Source organism: Scyliorhinus torazame, chromosome 24, assembly GCF_047496885.1.
Source record: "Scyliorhinus torazame isolate Kashiwa2021f chromosome 24, sScyTor2.1, whole genome shotgun sequence".
NCBI lineage: Eukaryota > Metazoa > Chordata > Chondrichthyes > Carcharhiniformes > Scyliorhinidae > Scyliorhinus > Scyliorhinus torazame.
In genome coordinates, this window is record NC_092730.1 from 9,210,109 (window position 1) to 9,228,536 (window position 18,428).

The window sequence follows — 18,428 nt, forward strand, 5'->3', positions numbered from 1 at the left end:
CCTCCAACCCCAACTCCCTCAAATCCCATTCCTCCAATCCCCAACTCCCTCAAATCCCATTCCTCCAATCCCCCCTCTCTCCCTCAAATCCCATTCCTCCAATCCCCAACTCCCTCAAATCCCATCCCTCCAATCCCCAACTCCCTCAAATCTCATTCCTCCAATCCCCAACTCTCCCTCAAATCCCATTCCTCCAATCCCCTCTCTCTCCCTCAAATCCCATTCCTCCAATCCCCAACTCCCTCAAATCCCATTCCTCCAATCCCCAACTCCCTCCAATCCCATTCCTCCAATCCCAACTTTCCCTCTAATCCCATTCTTCCAATCCCAACTCACTCAAATCCCATCTGTCCAATCCCCAACTCTCCCTCAAAACCCATTCCTCCAATCCCCAACTCCCTCTAATCCCATTCCTCCAATCCCAACTCTCCCTCAAATCCCATTCCTCCAATCCCCGACTCCCTCAAATCACATTCCTCCAATCCCCGACTCTCCCTCAAATCCCATCCCTCCAATCCCCATCTCCCTCAAATCCCTTTCCTCCAATCCCCAACTCCCTCAAATCCCATTCCTCCAATCCCCAACTCTCCCTCAAATCCCATTCCTCCAATCCCCGACTCCCCCTCAAATCCCATTCCTCCAATCCCCAACTCCCTCAAATCCCATTCCTTCATTCCCCAACTCCCTCAAATCCCATTCCTCCATTCCCCCCTCTCTCCCTCAAATCCCATTCCTCCAATCCCCAACTCCCTCAAATTTCATTCCTCCAATCCCCAACTCTCCCTCAAATCCTATTCCTCCAATCCCCTCTCTCTCCCTCAAATCCCATTCCTCCAATCCCCAACTCCCTCAAATCCCATTCCTCCAATCCCCAACTCCCTTCAATCCCATTCCTCCAATTCCAACTTTCCCTCAAATCCCATTCTTCCAATCCCCGACTCCCTCAAATCCCATCCGTCCAATCCCCAACTCTCCCTCAAAACCCATTCCTCCAATCCCCAACTCCCTCAAATCCCATTGCTCCAATCCCAAATTTCCCTCAAATCCCATTCCTCCAATCCTCGACTCCCTCAAATCCCATCCCTCCAATCCCCAACACCCTCAAATCCCATTCCTCCAATCCCAACTCTCCCTCAAATCCCATTCTTCCAATGCCCGGCTCCCTCAAATCCCATTCCTCCAATCCCCGACTCTCCCTCAAATCCCATCCCTCCAATCCCAACTCTCCCTCAATTCCCATCCCTCCAATCCCCAACTCCCTCAAATCCCATTCCTCCAATCCCCAACTCCCTCAAATCCCATTCCTCCAATCCCAACTCTCCCTCAAATCCCATTCCTCCAATCCCCGACTCCCTCAAATCCCATTCCTCCAATCCCCGACTCTCCCTCAAATCCCATCCCTCCAATCCCAACTCTCCCTCAAATCCCATCCCTCCAATCCCCAACTCCCTCAAATCCCATTCCTCCAATCTCCAACTCCCTCAAATCACATTCCTCCAATCCCTAACTCCCTCTAATCCCATTCCTCCAATCCCAACTCTCCCTCAAATTCCAATCCTCCAATCCCCGACTCCCTCAAATCACATTCCTCCAATCCCCGACTCTCCCTCAAACCCCATCCCTCCAATCACAACTCTCCCTCAAATCCCATCCCTCCAATCCCCAACTCCCTCAAATCCCATTCCTCCAATCCCCAACTCCCTCAAATCCCATTCCTCCAATCCCCAACTCTCCCTCAAATCCCATTCCTCCAATCCCTTCTCCCTCCCTTAAATCCCATTCCTCCAAATCCCAACTCCCTCAAATCCCATTTCTCCAATCCCAACTCTGCCTCAAATCCCATTCCTCCAACCCCAACTCCCTCAAATCCCATTCCTCCAATCCCCAACTCTCTCAAATCCCATTCCTCCAATCCCCCCTCTCTCCCTCAAATCCCATTCCTCCAATCCCCAACTCCCTCAAATCCCATCCCTCCAATCCCCAACTCCCTCAAATCTCATTCCTCCAATCCCCAACTCTCCCTCAAATCCCATTCCTCCAATCCCCTCTCTCTCCCTCAAATCCCATTCCTCCAATCCCCAACTCCCTCAAATCCCATTCCTCCAATCCCCAACTCCCTCCAATCCCATTCCTTCATTCCCCAACTCCCTCAAATCCCATTCCTCCATTCCCCCCTCTCTCCCTCAAATCCCATTCCTCCAATCCCCAACTCCCTCAAATTTCATTCCTCCAATCCCCAACTCTCCCTCAAATCCTATTCCTCCAATCCCCTCTCTCTCCCTCAAATCCCATTCCTCCAATCCCCAACTCCCTCAAATCCCATTCCTCCAATCCCCAACTCCCTTCAATCCCATTCCTCCAATTCCAACTTTCCCTCAAATCCCATTCTTCCAATCCCCGACTCCCTCAAATCCCATCCGTCCAATCCCCAACTCTCCCTCAAAACCCATTCCTCCAATCCCCAACTCCCTCAAATCCCATTGCTCCAATCCCAAATTTCCCTCAAATCCCATTCCTCCAATCCTCGACTCCCTCAAATCCCATCCCTCCAATCCCCAACACCCTCAAATCCCATTCCTCCAATCCCAACTCTCCCTCAAATCCCATTCTTCCAATGCCCGGCTCCCTCAAATCCCATTCCTCCAATCCCCGACTCTCCCTCAAATCCCATCCCTCCAATCCCAACTCTCCCTCAATTCCCATCCCTCCAATCCCCAACTCCCTCAAATCCCATTCCTCCAATCCCCAACTCCCTCAAATCCCATTCCTCCAATCCCAACTCTCCCTCAAATCCCATTCCTCCAATCCCCGACTCCCTCAAATCCCATTCCTCCAATCCCCGACTCTCCCTCAAATCCCATCCCTCCAATCCCAACTCTCCCTCAAATCCCATCCCTCCAATCCCCAACTCCCTCAAATCCCATTCCTCCAATCTCCAACTCCCTCAAATCACATTCCTCCAATCCCTAACTCCCTCTAATCCCATTCCTCCAATCCCAACTCTCCCTCAAATTCCAATCCTCCAATCCCCGACTCCCTCAAATCACATTCCTCCAATCCCCGACTCTCCCTCAAACCCCATCCCTCCAATCACAACTCTCCCTCAAATCCCATCCCTCCAATCCCCAACTCCCTCAAATCCCATTCCTCCAATCCCCAACTCCCTCAAATCCCATTCCTCCAATCCCCAACTCTCCCTCAAATCCCATTCCTCCAATCCCTTCTCCCTCCCTTAAATCCCATTCCTCCAAATCCCAACTCCCTCAAATCCCATTTCTCCAATCCCAACTCTGCCTCAAATCCCATTCCTCCAACCCCAACTCCCTCAAATCCCATTCCTCCAATCCCCAACTCTCTCAAATCCCATTCCTCCAATCCCCCCTCTCTCCCTCAAATCCCATTCCTCCAATCCCCAACTCCCTCAAATCCCATCCCTCCAATCCCCAACTCCCTCAAATCTCATTCCTCCAATCCCCAACTCTCCCTCAAATCCCATTCCTCCAATCCCCTCTCTCTCCCTCAAATCCCATTCCTCCAATCCCCAACTCCCTCAAATCCCATTCCTCCAATCCCCAACTCCCTCCAATCCCATTCCTCCAATCCCAACTTTCCCTCAAATCCCATTCTTCCAATCCCAACTCACTCAAATCCCATCTGTCCAATCCCCAACTCTCCCTCAAAACCCATTCCTCCAATCCCCAACTCCCTCTAATCCCATTCCTCCAATCCCAACTCTCCCTCAAATCCCATTCCTCCAATCCCCGACTCCCTCAAATCACATTCCTCCAATCCCCGACTCTCCCTCAAATCCCATCCCTCCAATCCCCATCTCCCTCAAATCCCTTTCCTCCAATCCCCAACTCCCTCAAATCCCATTCCTCCAATCCCCAACTCTCCCTCAAATCCCATTCCTCCAATCGCCGACTCCCCCTCAAATCCCATTCCTCCAATCCCCAACTCCCTCAAATCCCATTCCTTCATTCCCCAACTCCCTCAAATCCCATTCCTCCATTCCCCCCTCTCTCCCTCAAATCCCATTCCTCCAATCCCCAACTCCCTCAAATCCCCAACTCCCTCAAATTTCATTCCTCCAATCCCCAACTCTCCCTCAAATCCTATTCCTCCAATCCCCTCTCTCTCCCTCAAATCCCATTCCTCCAATCCCCAACTCCCTCAAATCCCATTCCTCCAATCCCCAACTCCCTTCAATCTCATTCCTCCAATTCCAACTTTCCCTCAAATCCCATTCTTCCAATCCCCGACTCCCTCAAATCCCATCAGTCCAATCCCCAACTCTCCCTCAAAACCCATTCCTCCAATCCCCAACTCCCTCAAATCCCATTGCTCCAATCCCAACTTTCCCTCAAATCCCATTCCTCCAATCCTCGACTCCCTCAAATCCCATCCCTCCAATCCCCAACACCCTCAAATCCCATTCCTCCAATCCCAACTCTCCCTCAAATCCCATTCTTCCAATGCCCGGCTCCCTCAAATCCCATTCCTCCAATCCCCGACTCTCCCTCAAATCCCATCCCTCCAATCCCAACTCTCCCTCAATTCCCATCCCTCCAATCCCCAACTCCCTCAAATCCCATTCCTCCAATCCCCAACTCCCTCAAATCCCATTCCTCCAATCCCAAGTCCCCCTCAAATCCCATCCCTCCAATCCCCGACTCCCTCAAATCCCATTCCTCCAATCCCCGACTCTCCCTCAAATCCCATCCCTCCAATCCCAACTCTCCCTCAAATCCCATCCCTCCAATCCCCAACTCCCTCAAATCCCATTCCTCCAATCTCCAACTCCCTCAATTCACATTCCTCCAATCCCCAACTCCCTCTAATCCCATTCCTCCAATCCCAACTCTCCCTCAAATCCCATTCCTCCAATCCCCGACTCCCTCAAATCACATTCCTCCAATCCCCGACTCTCCCTCAAATCCCATCCCTCCAATCACAACTCTCCCTCAAATCCCATCCCTCCAATCCCCAACTCCCTCAAATCCCATTCCTCCAATCCCCAACTCCCTCAAATCCCATTCCTCCAATCCCCAACTCTCCCTCAAATCCCATTCCTCCAATCCCTTCTCCCTCCCTTAAATCCCATTCCTCCAAATCCCAACTCCCTCAAATCCCATTTCTCCAATCCCAACTCTGCCTCAAATCCCATTCCTCCAATCCCCGACTCCCCCTCAAATCCCATTCCTCGAACCCCAGACTCCCCCTCAAATCCCATTCCTCCAATCCCCGACTCCCTCAAATCACATTCCTCCAATCCCCGACTCTCCCTCAAATCCCATCCCTCCAATCCCCATCTCCCTCAAATCCCTTTCCTCCAATCCCCAACTCCCTCAAATCCCATTCCTCCAATCCCCAACTCTCCCTCAAATCCCATTCCTCCAATCCCCGACTCCCCCTCAAATCCCATTCCTCCAATCCCCAACTCCCTCAAATCCCATTCCTTCATTCCCCAACTCCCTCAAATCCCATTCCTCCATTCCCCCCTCTCTCCCTCAAATCCCATTCCTCCAATCCCCAACTCCCTCAAATCCCCAACTCCCTCAAATTTCATTCCTCCAATCCCCAACTCTCCCTCAAATCCTATTCTTCCAATCCCCTCTCTCTCCCTCAAATCCCATTCCTCCAATCCCCAACTCCCTCAAATCCCATTCCTCCAATCCCCAACTCCCTTCAATCCAATTCCTCCAATTCCAACTTTCCCTCAAATCCCATTCTTCCAATCCCCGACTCCCTCAAATCCCATCCGTCCAATCCCCAACTCTCCCTCAAAACCCATTCCTCCAATCCCCAACTCCCTCAAATCCCATTGCTCCAATCCCAACTTTCCCTCAAATCCCATTCCTCCAATCCTCGACTCCCTCAAATCCCATCCCTCCAATCCCCAACACCCTCAAATCCCATTCCTCCAATCCCAACTCTCCCTCAAATCCCATTCTTCCAATGCCCGGCTCCCTCAAATCCCATTCCTCCAATCCCCGACTCTCCCTCAAATCCCATCCCCCCAATCCCAACTCTCCCTCAATTCCCATCCCTCCAATCCCCAACTCCCTCAAATCCCATTTCTCCAATCCCCAACTCCCTCAAATCCCATTCCTCCAATCCCAACTCTCCCTCAAATCCCATTCCTCCAATCCCCGACTCCCTCAAATCCCATTCCTCCAATCCCCGACTCTCCCTCAAATCCCATCCCTCCAATCCCAACTCTCCCTCAAATCCCATCCCTCCAATCCCCAACTCCCTCAAATCCCATTCCTCCAATCTCCAACTCCCTCAAATCATATTCCTCCAATCCCCAACTCCCTCTAATCCCATTCCTCCAATCCCAACTCTCCCTCAAATCCCATTCCTCCAATCCCCGACTCCCTCAAATCACATTCCTCCAATCCCCGACTCTCCCTCAAATCCCATCCCTCCAATCACAACTCTCCCTCAAATCCCATCCCTCCAATCCCCAACTCCCTCAAATCCCATTCCTCCAATCCCCAACTCCCTCAAATCCCATTCCTCCAATCCCCAACTCTCCCTCAAATCCCATTCCTCCAATCCCTTCTCCCTCCCTTAAATCCCATTCCTCCAAATCCCAACTCCCTCAAATCCCATTTCTCCAATCCCAACTCTGCCTCAAATCCCATTCCTCCAATCCCCGACTCCCCCTCAAATCCCATTCCTCCAACCCCAACTCCCTCAAATCCCATTCCTCCAATCCCCAACTCCCTCAAATCCCATTCCTCCAATCCCCCCTCTCTCCCTCAAATCCCATTCCTCCAATCCCCAACTCCCTCAAATCCCATCCCTCCAATCCCCAACTCCCTCAAATCTCATTCCTCCAATCCCCAACTCTCCCTCAAATCCCATTCCTCCAATCCCCTCTCTCTCCCTCAAATCCCATTCCTCCAATCCCCAACTCCCTCAAATCCCATTCCTCCAATCCCCAACTCCCTCCAATCCCATTCCTCCAATCCCAACTTTCCCTCAAATCCCATTCTTCCAATCCCAACTCACTCAAATCCCATCTGTCCAATCCCCAACTCTCCCTAAAAACCCATTCCTCCAATCCCCAACTCCCTCTAATCCCATTCCTCCAATCCCAACTCTCCCTCAAATCCCATTCCTCCAATCCCCGACTCCCTCAAATCACATTCCTCCAATCCCCGACTCTCCCTCAAATCATATCCCTCCAATCCCCATCTCCCTCAAATCCCTTTCCTCCAATCCCCAACTCCCTCAAATCCCATTCCTCCAATCCCCAACTCTCCCTCAAATCCCATTCCTCCAATCCCCGACTCCCTAAAATCACATTCCTCCAATCCCCGACTCTCCCTCAAATCCCATCCCTCCAATCCCCATCTCCCTCAAATCCCTTTCCTCCAATCCCCAACTCCCTCAAATCCCATTCCTCCAATCCCCAACTCTCCCTCAAATCCCATTCCTCCAATCCCCGACTCCCCCTCAAATCCCATTCCTCCAATCCCCAACTCCCTCAAATCCCATTCCTTCATTCCCCAACTCCCTCAAATCCCATTCCTCCATTCCCCCCTCTCTCCCTCAAATCCCATTCCTCCAATCCCCAACTCCCTCAAATCCCCAACTCCCTCAAATTTCATTCCTCCAATCCCCAACTCTCCCTCAAATCCTATTCTTCCAATCCCCTCTCTCTCCCTCAAATCCCATTCCTCCAATCCCCAACTCCCTCAAATCCCATTCCTCCAATCCCCAACTCCCTTCAATCCAATTCCTCCAATTCCAACTTTCCCTCAAATCCCATTCTTCCAATCCCCGACTCCCTCAAATCCCATCCGTCCAATCCCCAACTCTCCCTCAAAACCCATTCCTCCAATCCCCAACTCCCTCAAATCCCATTGCTCCAATCCCAACTTTCCCTCAAATCCCATTCCTCCAATCCTCGACTCCCTCAAATCCCATCCCTCCAATCCCCAACACCCTCAAATCCCATTCCTCCAATCCCAACTCACCCTCAAATCCCATTCTTCCAATGCCCGGCTCCCTCAAATCCCATTCCTCCAATCCCCGACTCTCCCTCAAATCCCATCCCTCCAATCCCAACTCTCCCTCAATTCCCATCCCTCCAATCCCCAACTCCCTCAAATCCCATTTCTCCAATCCCCAACTCCCTCAAATCCCATTCCTCCAATCCCAACTCTCCCTCAAATCCCATTCCTCCAATCCCCGACTCCCTCAAATCCCATTCCTCCAATCCCCGACTCTCCCTCAAATCCCATCCATCCAATCCCCAACTCCCTCAAATCCCATTCCTCCAATCTCCAACTCCCTCAAATCACATTCCTCCAATCCCCAACTCCCTCTAATCCCATTCCTCCAATCCCAACTCTCCCTCAAATCCCATTCTTCCAATGCCCGGCTCCCTCAAATCCCATCCCTCCAATCCCAACTCTCCCTCAAATCCCATCCCTCCAATCCCCAACTCCCTCAAATCCCATTCCTCCAATCTCCAACTCCCTCAAATCACATTCCTCCAATCCCCAACTCCCTCTAATCCCATTCCTCCAATCCCAACTCTCCCTCAAATCCCATTCCTCCAATCCCCGACTCCCTCAAATCACATTCCTCCAATCCTCGACTCTCCCTCAAATCCCATCCCTCCAATCACAACTCTCCCTCAAATCCCATCCCTCCAATCCCCAACTCCCTCAAATCCCATTCCTCCAATCCCCAACTCCCTCAAATCCCATTCCTCCAATCCCCAACTCTCCCTCAAATCCCATTCCTCCAATCCCTTCTCCCTCCCTTAAATCCCATTCCTCCAAATCCCAACTCCCTCAAATCCCATTTCTCCAATCCCAACTCTGCCTCAAATCCCATTCCTCCAATCCCCGACTCCCCCTCAAATCCCATTCCTCCAACCCCAACTCCCTCAAATCCCATTCCTCCAATCCCCAACTCCCTCAAATCCCATTCCTCCAATCCCCCCTCTCTCCCTCAAATCCCATTCCTCCAATCCCCCCTCTCTCCCTCAAATCCCATTCCTCCAATCCCCAACTCCCTCAAATCCCATCCCTCCAATCCCCAACTCCCTCAAATCTCATTCCTCCAATCCCCAACTCTCCCTCAAATCCCATTCCTCCAACCCCTCTCTCTCCCTCAAATCCCATTCCTCCAATCCCCAACTCCCTCAAATCCCATTCCTCCAATCCCCAACTCCCTCCAATCCCTTTCCTCCAATCCCAACTTTCCCTCAAATCCCATTCTTCCAATCCCAACTCACTCAAATCCCATCTGTCCAATCCCCAACTCTCCCTCAAAACCCATTCCTCCAATCCCCAACTCCCTCTAATCCCATTCCTCCAATCCCAACTCTCCCTCAAATCCCATTCCTCCAATCCCCGACTCCCTCAAATCACATTCCTCCAATCCCCGACTCTCCCTCAAATCCCATCCCTCCAATCCCCATCTCCCTCAAATCCCTTTCCTCCAATCCCCAACTCCCTCAAATCCCATTCCTCCAATCCCCAACTCTCCCTCAAATCCCATTCCTCCAATCCCCGACTCCCCCTCAAATCCCATTCCTCCAATCCCCAACTCCCTCAAATCCCATTCCTTCATTCCCCAACTCCCTCAAATCCCATTCCTCCATTCCCCCCTCTCTCCCTCAAATCCCATTCCTCCAATCCCCAACTCCCTCAAATTTCATTCCTCCAATCCCCAACTCTCCCTCAAATCCTATTCCTCCAATCCCCTCTCTCTCCCTCAAATCCCATTCCTCCAATCCCCAACTCCCTCAAATCCCATTCCTCCAATCCCCAACTCCCTTCAATCCCATTCCTCCAATTCCAACTTTCCCTCAAATCCCATTCTTCCAATCCCCGACTCCCTCAAATCCCATCCGTCCAATCCCCAACTCTCCCTCAAAACCCATTCCTCCAATCCCCAACTCCCTCAAATCCCATTGCTCCAATCCCAAATTTCCCTCAAATCCCATTCCTCCAATCCTCGACTCCCTCAAATCCCATCCCTCCAATCCCCAACACCCTCAAATCCCATTCCTCCAATCCCAACTCTCCCTCAAATCCCATTCTTCCAATGCCCGGCTCCCTCAAATCCCATTCCTCCAATCCCCGACTCTCCCTCAAATCCCATCCCTCCAATCCCAACTCTCCCTCAATTCCCATCCCTCCAATCCCCAACTCCCTCAAATCCCATTCCTCCAATCCCCAACTCCCTCAAATCCCATTCCTCCAATCCCAACTCTCCCTCAGATCCCATTCCTCCAATCCCCGACTCCCTCAAATCCCATTCCTCCAATCCCCGACTCTCCCTCAAATCCCATCCCTCCAATCCCAACTCTCCCTCAAATCCCATCCCTCCAATCCCCAACTCCCTCAAATCCCATTCCTCCAATCTCCAACTCCCTCAAATCACATTCCTCCAATCCCCAACTCCCTCTAATCCCATTCCTCCAATCCCAACTCTCCCTCAAATTCCAATCCTCCAATCCCCGACTCCCTCAAATCACATTCCTCCAATCCCCGACTCTCCCTCAAACCCCATCCCTCCAATCACAACTCTCCCTCAAATCCCATCCCTCCAATCCCCAACTCCCTCAAATCCCATTCCTCCAATCCCCAACTCCCTCAAATCCCATTCCTCCAATCCCCAACTCTCCCTCAAATCCCATTCCTCCAATCCCTTCTCCCTCCCTTAAATCCCATTCCTCCAAATCCCAACTCCCTCAAATCCCATTTCTCCAATCCCAACTCTGCCTCAAATCCCATTCCTCCAATCCCCGACTCCCCCTCAAATCCCATTCTCCAACCCCAACTCCCTCAAATCCCATTCCTCCAATCCCCAACTCTCTCAAATCCCATTCCTCCAATCCCCCCTCTCTCCCTCAAATCCCATTCCTCTAATCCCCAACTCCCTCAAATCCCATCCCTCCAATCCCCAACTCCCTCAAATCTCATTCCTCCAATCCCCAACTCTCCCTCAAATCCCATTCCTCCAATCCCCTCTCTCTCCCTCAAATCCCATTCCTCCAATCCCCAACTCCCTCAAATCCCATTCCTCCAATCCCCAACTCCCTCCAATCCCATTCCTCCAATCCCAACTTTCCCTCAAATCCCATTCTTCCAATCCCAACTCACTCAAATCCCATCTGTCCAATCCCCAACTCTCCCTCAAAACCCATTCCTCCAATCCCCAACTCCCTCTAATCCCATTCCTCCAATCCCAACTCTCCCTCAAATCCCATTCCTCCAATCCCCGACTCCCTCAAATCACATTCCTCCAATCCCCGACTCTCCCTCAAATCCCATCCCTCCAATCCCCATCTCCCTCAAATCCCTTTCCTCCAATCCCCAACTCCCTCAAATCCCATTCCTCCAATCCCCAACTCTCCCTCAAATCCCATTCCTCCAATCGCCGACTCCCCCTCAAATCCCATTCCTCCAATCCCCAACTCCCTCAAATCCCATTCCTTCATTCCCCAACTCCCTCAAATCCCATTCCTCCATTCCCCCCTCTCTCCCTCAAATCCCATTCCTCCAATCCCCAACTCCCTCAAATCCCCAACTCCCTCAAATTTCATTCCTCCAATCCCCAACTCTCCCTCAAATCCTATTCCTCCAATCCCCTCTCTCTCCCTCAAAACCCATTCCTCCAATCCCCAACTCCCTCAAATCCCATTCCTCCAATCCCCAACTCCCTTCAATCCCATTCCTCCAATTCCAACTTTCCCTCAAATCCCATTCTTCCAATCCCCGACTCCCTCAAATACCATCCGTCCAATCCCCAACTCTCCCTCAAAACCCATTCCTCCAATCCCCAACTCCCTCAAATCCCATTGCTCCAATCCCAACTTTCCCTCAAATCCCATTCCTCCAATCCTCGACTCCCTCAAATCCCATCCCTCCAATCCCCAACACCCTCAAATCCCATTCCTCCAATCCCAACTCTCCCTCAAATCCCATTCTTCCAATGCCCGGCTCCCTCAAATCCCATTCCTCCAATCCCCGACTCTCCCTCAAATCCCATCCCTCCAATCCCAACTCTCCCTCAATTCCCATCCCTCCAATCCCCAACTCCCTCAAATCCCATTCCTCCAATCCCCAACTCCCTCAAATCCCATTCCTCCAATCCCAAGTCTCCCTCAAATCCCATCCCTCCAATCCCCGACTCCCTCAAATCCCATTCCTCCAATCCCCGACTCTCCCTCAAATCTCATCCCTCCAATCCCAACTCTCCCTCAAATCCCATCCCTCCAATCCCCAACTCCCTCAAATCCCATTCCTCCAATCTCCAACTCCCTCAATTCACATTCCTCCAATCCCCAACTCCCTCTAATCCCATTCCTCCAATCCCAACTCTCCCTCAAATCCCATTCCTCCAATCCCAACTCTCCCTCAAATCCCATTCCTCCAATCTCCAACTCCCTCAATTCACATTCCTCCAATCCCCAACTCCCTCTAATCCCATTCCTCCAATCCCAACTCTCCCTCAAATCCCATTCCTCCAATCCCCAACTCCCTCAAATCCCATTCCTCCAATCCCCAACTCCCTCAAATCCCATTCCTCCAATCCCCAACTCTCCCTCAAATCCCATTCCTCCAATCCCTTCTCCCTCCCTTAAATCCCATTCCTCCAAATCCCAACTCCCTCAAATCCCATTTCTCCAATCCCAACTCTGCCTCAAATCCCATTCCTCCAGTCCCCGACTCCCCCTCAAATCCCATTCCTCCAACCCCAGACTCCCCCTCAAATCCCATTCCTCCAACCCCAGACTCCCCCTCAAATCCCATTCCTCCAACCCCAACTCCCTCAAATCCCATTCCTCCAATCCCCAACTCCCTCAAATCCCATTCCTCCAATCCCCCCTCTCTCCCTCAAATCCCATTCCTCCAATCCCCAACTCCCTCAAATCCCATCCCTCCAATCCCCAACTCCCTCAAATCTCATTCCTCCAATCCCCAACTCTCCCTCAAATCCCATTCCTCCAATCCCCTCTCTCTCCCTCAAATCCCATTCCTCCAATCCCCAACTCCCTCCAATCCCATTCCTCCAATCCCCAACTCCCTCCAATCCCATTCCTCCAATCCCAACTTTCCCTCAAATCCCATTCTTCCAATCCCAACTCACTCAAATCCCATCTGTCCAATCCCCAACTCTCCCTCAAAACCCATTCCTCCAATCCCCAACTCCCTCAAATCCCATTGCTCCAATCCCAACTTTCCCTCAAATCCCATTCCTCCAATCCTCGACTCCCTCAAATCCCATCCCTCCAATCCCCAACTCCCTCAAATCCCATCCCTCCAGTCCCCAACTCCCTCAAATCCCATTCCTCCAATCCCCTCTCTCTTCCTCAAATCCCATTCCTCCAATCCCCAACTCCCTCAAATCCATTTCCTCCAATCCCCAAATCCCCAACTCCCTCAAATCTCATTCCTCCAATCCCCAACTCTCCCTCAAATCCTATTCCTCCAATCCCCTCTCTCTCCCTCAAATCCCATTCCCCCAATCCCCAACTCCCTCAAATCCCATTCCTCCAATCCCCAACTTCCTCCAATCCCATTCCTCCAATTCCAACTTTCCCTCAAATCCCATTCTTCCAATCCCCGACTCCCTCAAATCCCATCCGTCCAATCCCCAACTCTCCCTCAAAACCCATTCCTCCAATCCCCAACTCCCTCAAATCCCATTGCTCCAATCCCAACTTTCCCTCAAATCCCATTCCTCCAATCCTCGACTCCCTCGAATCCCATCCCTCCAATCCCCAACTCCCTCAAATCCCCAACTCCCTCAAATCCCATTCTTCCAATCCCCGACTCCCTCAAATCCCATCCGTCCAATCCCCAACTCTCCCTCAAATCCCATGCCTCCAATGCCCGACTCCCTCAAATCACATTCCTCCAATCCCCGACTCTCCCTCAATCCCATCCCTCCAATCCCAACTCTCCCTCAATTCCCATCCCTCCAATCCCCAACTCCCTCAAATCCCATTCCTCCAATCCCCAACTCCCTCAAATCCCATTCCTCCAATCCCAGCTCTCCCTCAAATCCCATTCCTCCAATCCCAACTCTCCCTCAAATCCCATTCCTCCAATCCCCAACTCCCTCAAATCCATTCCTCCAATCCCAGCTCTCCCTCAAATCCCATTCCTCCAATCCCCAACTCCCTCAAATCCCATTTCTCCCAACTCTCCCCTTAGCCACCGCTGCTCTACAATCCCAACTCCCAGTCAGCCCAAAGCCTGTTCCTACAGCCTCCAGATTCAGCTCTCTCTTCATAAGGACCTTGGGAGGGTGACGATTGACAAGGGTCCGGTCTTGGAAGAACGCATAAACCTTGGAGGGTTCCTGTGGCCGTATCCTTGACTCCGGGATGGCATAATGCCTCTCTGGCACCTGGCCCAGGGATGTCATTGAGTAGCTGCAGGACATTCCTCTGGGGTAGGGTGACCAGCTGGAGACCGCGGTCCATGTTGGGTCCCGTGACCTGGGTACGAGGGGGGGGGGCGCGCGATGTCCTGAAAGCAGACTTGAGTGAGCTGGGAAGGGGATTGAGAAACAGGCTCTCTAAAGCAGCAACCTCAGGATTGCTCCCAGCCCCGCGTTCGGGCGAGAGTGAAGCGATTCAACATGTGGCTGGAAAGCTGACGTTGCGGGGAGGGCATCGGATCTCGGAGGCGGTGGGCCCTGCACAAGACAGGCTGGTCCTCCCCGGAACTCGACTGGGGCAAATATTCTCGCAGGGCGATTTGCTAGTGGTCTCCGTGGGAGGGGGGATCGAAAACCCGACTGCAAATGCAGAGCCGGGACCAGGAGACGAAGAACCAGTGCCTGAACGACAAACAGGACAGGTTAAAAAGTGTACAGCACAGGAATTCAGCCGTTAAAAAGGTCTGTATGACAAATAAAGCTGTGAGCGCGGGCACAGGTGAACTCATGGCAGCCAATATGAAAATGAATGAAAGCCGCTTATTGTCACAAGTAGGCTTCAAATGAAGTTACTGTGAAAAGCCCCTAGTCGCCACATTCCGGCACCTGTTCGGGGAGGCTGGTCCGGGAATCGAACCGTGCTGCTGGCCTGCCTTGGTCTGCTTTCAAAGCCAGCGATTTAGCCCAGTGTGCTAAACCAGCCCCTGGATATCATCACTGTTAGGGGCGGCGCAGTGGGTTAGCACAGCAGCCTCACGGCGCCGAGGTCCCAGGTTCGACCCCGGCCCCGGGTCACTGCCGGGTGGAGTTTGCACCTTCTCCCCGTGTCTGCGGGGGTCCCAAAGATATGCAGGGGTGGGTGGATTGTCCACGCTAAATTGCCCCTTAATTGGGGATAAAAAGAATTGGGTCCTGTAATTTTTCTTTAAAATGATACCGTCGCCTGTAATGCTCGAGGAGGGGCAACAATGGCAACTTAACATTCCTGGATGTAGAGTTTTCAGGCTGGACAGAGAAGGGGATAAGAAAGGTGGGTGGGGGGGGGGGTGGGGAACTTTATTGGTTAAAGAATCAATTGCAGCTGGAAGGAGGAATGACACACTGCAGGAATGAAGCACCAAATGATGTTGATTGGAATCCAAAGACTTTGGATAAGCTGCCACATCCAAAATTATTGCGGGAGCTAAGAGCCCATGGTGTGGGTGTGACGAATAAACCTGGACTGGACTTGGCCGGACCGGCAGGAAGCAGAGATTATGCATAAATGAGGCTTTCTCTGATTGGCAGAATGTGACGAGTGGACACCCACAGGGGTCAGTGGTGGGACCTCAACTTTGTACAATTCATACCAGTGGCCTAGTCGAAGGGGAGTAAGGCACGGTAGCCAACTTGGCAGACGACGCAAAGGTAGGAGAGGACGTTGCGAAGAAGACGTGCGGAGTTTACAGGTGGATACAGATGGCTTGAGCGAGCCGGCCCACAATCTGGCAGCTGGAGGATGTTGAGTAGGTGCGAAGGTGTTCACTTCGACAGGAAAAATAAAGAAGCAGAGTCTTACTCAAACGGAGAACGACTGCGGAATCCCGAGGTGCAGAGGGATCTGGGTGTTATCGTGCACAAGGTTTCCGGAGGGTAGAACGTGGGAGAGCGAATAGGAGGTCTGAAACTCATGTCAGGACAGAACGTGGCCCCCCCCCTCCCCCGCCCCGCCCCCAAGGCTACAGCGAGACCGGTTTAATCTCGGACTGTTCCCGGGGAGAGGGGCGGAAATGGTCACTGGGGAGTGGAGATTGGGAGCCGGGAAGGCTTCCCGATATTTAATCGGAGGAACTTTGTCCTCACCTGGTACTCACTGCGGCTGGGTGAAAGATTTGGCCAGTTTGAGGGGGGGGGGGCAGAGTTAGGTGTCTCTCTCTGCGTTCTAACCCAGATCTCTGTCAATGCAGGAATCCTACACGAACGTCAAGCAATGGCTCCAGGAGATAGATCGATATGCCAGTGAAAACGTCAACAAATTGTTAGTAGGAAACAAATGTGACCTCACCACCAAAAAATTAGTGGATTATACGACAGCGAAGGTGAGTGGAGAGAGTGGAAGGTACAGATCACACACACTGACTCTCACTGGGGTACGGGGTCCCACACACACTGACTCTCACTGGGGTACGGGTCCCACACACACTGACTCTCACTGGGGTACGGGTCCCACACACACTGACTCTCACTGGGGTACGGGACCCACACACACTGACACTCACTGGGGTACGGGTCCCACACACACTGACTCTCACTGGGGTACGGGTCCCACACACACTGACTCTCACTGGGGTACGGGTTCCACACACACTGACACTCACTGGGGTACGGGTCCCACACACACTGACTCTCACTGGGGTACGGGTCCCACACACACTGACTCTCACTGGGGTACGGGTCCCACACACACTGACTCTCACTGGGGTACGGGTCCCACACACACTGACTCTCACTGGGGTACGGGTCCCACACACACTGACTCTCACTGGGGTACGGGTCCCACACACACTCACTCTCACTGGGGTACGGGTCCCACACACACTGACTCTCACTGGGGTACGGGTCCCACACACACTGACTCTCACTGGGGTACGGGTCCCACACACGCTGACTCTCACTGGGGTACGGGTCCCACACACACTGACTCTGACTGGGGTACGGGTCCCACACACTCTGACTCTCACTGGGGTACGGGTCCCACACACACTGACTCTGACTGGGGTACGGGTCCCACACACGCTGACTTAGTGACTGTCTGGAGCGGTGACAATTGTACTTTTCACCGGTAGGAATTTGCAGACTCGTTAGGAATTCCGTTCTTGGAGACCAGTGCGAAGAATGCCACCAATGTGGAGCAAGCCTTCATGACCATGGCTGCCGAGATCAAGAGGAGAATGGGTCCTGGGGCAACTGTGGGGAGCGACAGGCCCAACCTGAAAATTGACAGCACCCCCGTGAAACCGGCTGGTGGGGGCTGCTGCTGAGGGGGCACGGGTTTGTGCGCATGGCGAGGGGTGCTGGAGAGGCCACTGACGTCCGTCTCCCGGAACCGGGGAGTGGGAGGGAGAGGGATGAATGTAACAATCGTCACCGCCCCCTCATCCCCCCCCCCCCACCCTGCGCCTCTCCCCGCCCAGGGAGCACATTTCCTCTGCACACCTGCACCTTTTGTAGCTCTCCTTCTAATCCTCTGATTCTTTCTGTTCCTGTCACTGCTTGGGGAGGGTGGGTAGAGATGGCAGTGTCACCATACAGCCCCACTGTCCCGGCTCTGAGAGACAGAGACACCCAGACAGAGAGAGGGGAGAGAGCTGAACACTGCAGTCTGTCCGCTCTGAGAGAGAGAGACACCCAGACAGAGAGAGAGGGGAGAGAGCTGAACACTGCAGTCTGTCCGCTCTGAGAGAGAGAGACACCCAGACAGAGAGAGGGGAGAGCCGCACACTGCAGTCTGTCTGTTCTGAGAGAGAGAGAGACACCCAGACAGAGAGAGGGGAGAGAGCTGAACACTGCAGTCTGTCCGCTCTGAGAGACAGAGACACCCAGACAGAGAGAGGGGAGAGAGCTGAACACTGCAGTCTGTCCGCTCTGAGAGACACCCAGACAGAGAGAGAGGAGAGAGCTGAACACTGCAGTCTGTCCGCTCTGAGAGAGAGACACCCAGACAGAGAGAGGGGAGAGAGCTGAACACTGCAGTCTGTCCGCTCTGAGAGAGAGACACCCAGACAGAGAGAGGGGAGAGAGCTGAACACTGCAGTCTGTCCGCTCTGAGAGAGACACCCAGACAGAGAGAGGGGAGAGAGCTGAACACTGTCGTCTGTCCGCTCTGAGAGAGAGAGAGACACCCAGACAGAGAGAGGGGAGAGAGCTGAACACTGCAGTCTGTTCGCTCTGAGAGAGAGAGACACCCAGACAGAGAGAGAGGAGAGAGCTGAACACTGCAGTCTGTCCGCTCTGAGAGAGAG

At 52.7% G+C, this 18,428-nt stretch overlaps 2 protein-coding genes across 2 annotated transcripts in view; one reads left to right on the plus strand and one right to left on the minus strand.

Annotated features, from left to right (window-relative positions):
* LOC140400171 (ras-related protein Rab-1B-like) overlaps positions 1–18,266 on the plus strand; it is a gene marked incomplete at its 5' end in the record, with an annotated part of 36,728 nt that extends 18,462 nt beyond the window's left edge. Inside the window, 2 exons of the mRNA XM_072489638.1 lie at positions 16,374–16,505; positions 17,253–18,266. Coding sequence (XP_072345739.1) covers positions 16,374–16,505; positions 17,253–17,447 — 327 coding nt within the window. The remainder of the gene's footprint in view (positions 1–16,373; positions 16,506–17,252) is intronic.
* Positions 1–18,428, minus strand: part of slc8a4a (solute carrier family 8 member 4a) — a 903,507-nt gene that overhangs the window by 100,686 nt on the left and 784,393 nt on the right.